At 42.0% G+C, this 6,187-nt stretch overlaps 1 protein-coding gene across 2 annotated transcripts; it reads left to right on the forward strand.

The window, feature by feature from the left end:
- Positions 1-611: 611 nt before the first annotated feature.
- arl5c (ADP-ribosylation factor-like 5C) lies at positions 612-5,011 on the forward strand. 2 transcript variants are annotated; one of them, XM_049003202.1, is made up of 6 exons: positions 612-1,046; positions 1,822-1,882; positions 2,174-2,321; positions 3,249-3,332; positions 3,536-3,712; positions 3,818-5,011. In XM_049003202.1, the coding sequence occupies exons 1-5, from the start codon at positions 1,001-1,003 to the stop codon at positions 3,689-3,691; spliced, it is 495 nt and encodes a 164-aa protein (XP_048859159.1). In that variant the 5' UTR covers positions 612-1,000; the 3' UTR covers positions 3,692-3,712; positions 3,818-5,011. The 2 variants fall into 2 exon arrangements, with proteins under 2 accessions (XP_048859159.1, XP_048859158.1); XM_049003201.1 differs by having other exon boundaries at positions 615-1,046; positions 3,536-3,687.
- Positions 5,012-6,187: the final 1,176 nt, after the last annotated feature.

Here is a 6,187-nt window from a genome sequence, read left to right on the forward strand (position 1 = left end):
AGGCTGATATTAAAATCTAATAAAATAACAGGTGTATAAAATGTATTGATAGCACTTTACGTGAGGGGACACAAATACTTTGTAGTAACATTTACTACAAATCGTGAACAACTCATGAACAAATATAGTCAGGACTTAAGATGAAAGATCATGATTCATTAAAGATGAACAAACTTGACATTAGTATTTCACTTGTGTTAGTCATTACTTGTTCCTTCAATATATCTTTGGTAGTCCCGTCCAAGGGGGTGTATTTGCTCTTTTTGATTATAATACTATATTATTTATGTCCCGTCAAGTAAAGGGGGGGCAGTCCTATTATTTGTCCTGAAAAGATTTATAAAACTAGATAACATCTCCCTGGGTAATCCGGTAAAAGTTCTGTACTTTCCTCTCCTAAAGTAAAAGAAAAACAGTACACTATCAATGATAATGAAACGTCTACTAAGGAAGAGAAACCCATACCGGCCCCGAAGGCAATCCACGTAAATCACCACTCTTTCCATATATGGTGTAACATTTCCGGTTTTTTAAACCGAACGTTCCAGTCCGAGCCGGCGCTTGGCCAATCGACGCGGCACTTTCCGTTCCACGCGCTCTCTGCCATGCTGACGTCATGTTATTGTTGAAGCGGTAGAAACCGTGTCGGCCCGAGGTGGGAATTTTGGCACGCGGACGATCTCTGTGACGTGGACGAACAAGTTCGTGGGAAATATAGCTTTATACTCCTGTGACAGATCGCAGCCCAAAGGTGACGAGACCCTGTAATATACTGTCGTTTTATGTGTTTTGGCGGTGTGGTGCTGCTGTCGTCTGTAAACGAGACAGCTGCTTGGTCAGACTTGCCGTCATACAAGTAGTTTTGCTAGACCCCAGTGTAGCTGTACGTCTTGATGTCAGAACAGATAGTAAAAAAGTAATATTTGTAAAGAATAGCGCGTCCTTGTGATAACATTTCCTGTAGTGAGCTATCGGTTTCTTATTTTTGCTGCGATTGGATATGGGACTCCTTTTCGCCAAATTAATGGCCATTTTCGGTGACCAAGGTAAGAATATTTCTGCTACAATAACTAGGTACGGTGACAGTGTATAAGCTGAAATCTACTTTCCCTTGAATTGTTATTTGGGGAATGTTTTTACTCTGAAAGCCTACAGCTAGAAAGGTAGCGTTAGTTAGCATCACGGAGTTGTAGCTCTAAAGCAACACATCTGGATGCGGCGATACGAGCAGATCCTTAGTAGATGTCTATAACCGCTTGTGCCGACACGAATCTATTACTGTTTCTTCTTTACTAAGGAACGATGCGATAAAATACAAAGGAAACAAGTGGGAGTTTTCAGTATTATTTTGACTTAGCCACGAATTAGAATTTGGTGATCAGTGATTGTGTGTGGCTGAGGTCTGTCAGGGGAAAATGATCATTTGAACGTTACATAAAATATTCACTGTTACTTCTTCAAGGAATCGTTCACTTTGTCAGTCTCTTGCTTGCTGCGACTCAGTGGTGACGATGTAGATATTGGTTTGCATTTACGTTGTCATGGTTGCATGGGTTCCCCTTTTTCAGAGTTTGCAAGCAGGTTCGTAGCCAAATAAAGCTGTTATAGTCTTATAGTAAACCTTTAGCACTAGCATTAGCAGCTATGCGGAAAATCACTCAGGGGATGGAGAGCTGTTGCCATGGTTGTGTAATTTGCCCTAAATCCTCAGTGCTAGAGTAAGATGTGTGTAAGGATTGTTACCTAGAGGAGAAGATGTAAAGCTGGTATTAAATACACCAACATGTATCCCTAAATGTTCTTCTGTCCCTGCTTACACAGAGCACAAGGTAATCATTGTTGGACTGGACAATGCAGGAAAAACCACAATCCTCTATCAGTTGTAAGTACCACAGGAAAGGACAGCAATATTGTCACTTTCACAGTTTCTTTGCTGCGAATGCTTTGCTATTCATAGCATAATATCAGTGGTAAATTAAAAGAGCATCAACGTATCTGCATTTCACAATTTCTGCACAAAAAAAAAAAGATTGAAAAGAATTTTGCAACAGGAGAGACAGTACTCACTTTGCACAGTTGTATCAGATTTATGTGACATGCTTATGACCAGAATTGTTTTGTTTTACACCCTGTGCGAGTTCTGCCACTAACCCCCTGTGTCTGCCTTCCTCAGTCTAACCAAAGAAGCAGTGCATACTTCCCCCACCATTGGCAGTAACGTGGAGGAGATCGCTGTCCAGAAGACCCGCTTCCTAGTGTGGGACATCGGTGGTCAGGAGAGCCTGAGGACCAGCTGGAGTTCCTACTACTGCAATACAGAGGTACTACTAACCTGGGATGCATTTCCCAAACACTTAGTTGCATGGTTCTAACTATGTAAGTTGCTAACGTAGTTAGCAATTTTTCTTTCGGTAAATGCAGCCCTGTTCATTTCCTGTTGGCCTCAATCATTGCATAAGCGTGGGACATGTTTATAAGCTACTGTATCATTGAGGTCTTTATACTCGCATGATTATTGAATGTTTTGTGTTTATTCGGCTACAGCAATGAGCAGTTCTTCCATTTTCATTTCTTTTTATCTGCAAGGTTATCCATCTCAGTTCTGTGACAGTTACAGCCTTTTTAGTCTCAACACTCTAAGTTTTGACACACTTTTTTATAAATTCTGTTTTAACCTGAACACCCCAATGCCCATAAAATTAAAACACACAAACTTCAGACAGCCATTTCTGGATTTCATGTTAAATTCCTTACCACTGAGAAGGGTATCCAATAAGGAATCCATCCATCCATTTTCCAAACCGCTTATCCTACTGGGTCACGGGGGGGTCCGGAGCCTATCGCGGAAGCAATGGGCACGAGGCAGGGAACAACCTAGGATGGGGGCCAGCCCATCGCAGGGCACACTCACACACCATTCACTCACACATGCATTCCTACGGGCAATTTAGCAAGTCCAATTAGCCTCAGCATGTTTTGGACTGAGGGGGGAAACCGGAGTACCCGGAGGAAACCCCACAACGACATGGGGAGAACATGCAAACTCCACACACATGTAACCCAGGCGGAGATTCGAACCTGGGTCCCAGCGGTGGGAGGCAACAGTGCTAACCACTGCACCAGCATGCCGCCCCTCCAATAAGGAATTTATATCACTAATGTGAGATTACATTAGTTTAAAAATGACTTTAAAAAGAGATATATATATCCTTCTAACCTCTCATCTCCTTTGTTTTTATTTTTTTCAGATTGTGATTCTAGTTGTGGATAGCACTGACAGAGAGCGCATCACGTTAAATAAAGAGGAACTACATCGTATGCTGGCTCACGAGGTAACCACCAGAGGGCACTGTAGTGCAGAGGGCATAAATGGTTAGAAAATCCCATCCAATCTATATACTTGTTTTGCTTTTCTCGGTGTCACACCCATTTCAGTGAATTAGCTACTCATTCCAGCCTCTCATTAGCTGAATCAGACATGTATCTGTGAAATGTATTCTTCTTCTAAATGGCTGCATTGTCTGTTAACCTTCAGGACCTCCAGAACGCTGCTGTGTTGATCCTGGCCAACAAGCAGGACATGAAGAACTCGATGACTGCGGCTGAGATTTCCCAGTGCCTCACCCTCAGCTCCATCACAGGTCACTCCTGGCACATCCAGGCGTGCTGTGCTCTCACCGGCGAAGGGTGAGTGACACCTCACTGTGGGCAGGTGATTTTCTCTGCCAGCTACTAGACGTCTGAGTGTCTTATCTCATAGTCATTATATAAATAGTTGCCCTGTTCTTATATCTGTATTTCTTGTTTTTTCTATCAGTCTACCTGCCAGCCTGGACTGGATGCGTTCCCGTGTCTTGGCCAGCTAAGATCCTTCCGCCAGCTGCCATGGAAACGCACAGCCCTCACCGGGACTACTTTCTGTAGAACTCTTCAGTACTCGGGCAAGGCCTTCAACACTGTGGAGGAGATCTGGCAGGGAACAATGGAGACAAAGGACCTCTTAAGACAGGCCACACCAAACCTTTATGTTTGACTGTCTCGTGCCTGCCACTGGACAAATATCAAACGTGCAAGGACAATCTGACAAGGAGACTTCAGGATTCCCTGCTATGGAACTGTGTATGTGTGTGTATACATATGTACGTTTTCAGAAGACTACAAAGACTTTACCGAGCATCGTTTTTCTGGAGCTGCGCACGGCCAGACTGCAATTAAGAGACCCTGAGCCCAGCCAAGACGTGCCCATTTTCACACGATATGGCAGTTTCAGCGAGGGGATGATCCTGCTACCACAAACATTTTGGCCGCAGGAGAAACTAGGCCATTCAGCTCACCAGGAGCCTAGTGTTAAACATTTACTTGAAATGTCTATAAAAGACATATTGAAGGTCATTTGATATTGCGAGTGTTACGGCATGCTGCAAGAATTTTCATATCAGTATTTTTGAAACGCTAATGTATTTTTGTAAAATAAATAAATAAATAAATGTCTACGTTAAAGTGGTTTGTGGGTCAAACCAAAGCAAAACATATGGTTATCTTCAGGCTTATCTGCCTGTTTCTGCATTTCGAGTGCCTGTTTACAGGAAAGTCTGCCTTTCGGTGAAACTGGGCCGCAACAGAAGTAACCGAAATGCTGACGTGTTTATTTTCGACAGAGTTGATGTTTAGCTGCCGAGTGAAAGTATAGCTACTTGTTAGGGCCTTTTAAGCTACAACTTCTCACAACAATACATTTATAACTGCCTTAGTCTAGTAGTCCTGCATCTTCTATTTTTACTAAAGGAACTGAAAAACCTGAATAATAATAATTTTCTACACTATTAATACCCTAAGTTCTAATTCAGTGTTTCTCCATGGGCAGCATTTTCCTATTTTACCAGTACCTTAAAAACAGCCAGTGTAACTTAGTACATTGTTATGGTTTATTTGTTAAAAGCAAATACGTGGTTGCCATTTATTAATTGTGTTCTCTTAAATATGCCTCTTAAAAATAACAGCAACCTGCTAATGAGTCCTTGATTAACATTTATTTATAGCCTCTGAATTTTACAAGTTAAATGTTAAAAATATTTTGTAGGTTAATACACCCTTTTGCGCTTTTGGAAATATGTTCTTTTTTATTACTGTAATAAATCAGAAGGGATCACCGTCAAAGACAGCAGATACTGGGACACAAAGCACTCTTAATTCTGCTGAATTGGATCCCATTCAAAGGTAAATAATGTATGCCACACGGTACAGATTTAATAGATGCCTTATACGCCCATCCTTTGACCAAGACAAGAAAAGTCTTTGAAGCATGAAGATATACAAGGTGTGTCTGAATTGCTGTCGTTGCGGGCTTATTTCAAGGAAATACTATGGTAAATTTAGGTTATTGTGTTTGCACCTTTCTGCTACCTTTCAAATTCTAACATCACAAGGTCGGCACCTTGTACGTGTGCAAACACTTCCTCTGTCAGGAATAATCCCAGAGCCGGGAACAGGTGAAAGGAGGCAGCACTCAGCCAATGGAGATGAAGTTCATGTGGTGCTCAAGATAAGTGTCCCCTCCCCCCAACAAAGGGCCTCCTCATGTGTACGAAAAGAAACCTTAAAGGAGCTGATTTAATCTTTTGTCTTTATGCATTGTCTTCATTCCTTGCATTACTGATTTAGATAAGAATGCACAGGGGGGGGGACAGTGGACGACACAACGCTTTTGTAGTTTAAGCAAGGGAAGACACTTGAACAAAAGTCTGGGCAATCATTGTCAGGGGACTGTAAAGAGACACCCCCCATTTGTAAAAGTTGGTTCCTCCCACTGAGCAAACAGCCCCAGGACATTGGTGGTAAACTGCTGGAGTGTCACCCATCCAGACAAAGTAGGTGATAAAACATACCGAAAATTCATATTCATTCAGAAGCAACATAAACTGAACAAGAGGTGAACATGTGTCCTTTATCTGCAAGTAATTTCCTCATTGTTAACTGAGGGAGTGGTGGGACAGTGACGTCACTTGTGCCACGTAAAAAATGAGCAAATCCTTCATAATTCAAAATGTCTCCTGGTACGACAGTGCGGCATGGTTCGGTCTTTATTGACAGTCTCGCTACAGTAAAAACTAAAGACAAAAACAAACCATCATTTAACTATTGCCGTTTTTGTGTTAAAAAAGTAAAGCGCTTATAAATGGCGGAAACT

The sequence above is a fragment of the Brienomyrus brachyistius genome, unplaced genomic scaffold (assembly GCF_023856365.1).
Source record: "Brienomyrus brachyistius isolate T26 unplaced genomic scaffold, BBRACH_0.4 scaffold75, whole genome shotgun sequence".
Taxonomy (NCBI): Eukaryota; Metazoa; Chordata; class Actinopteri; order Osteoglossiformes; family Mormyridae; genus Brienomyrus; species Brienomyrus brachyistius.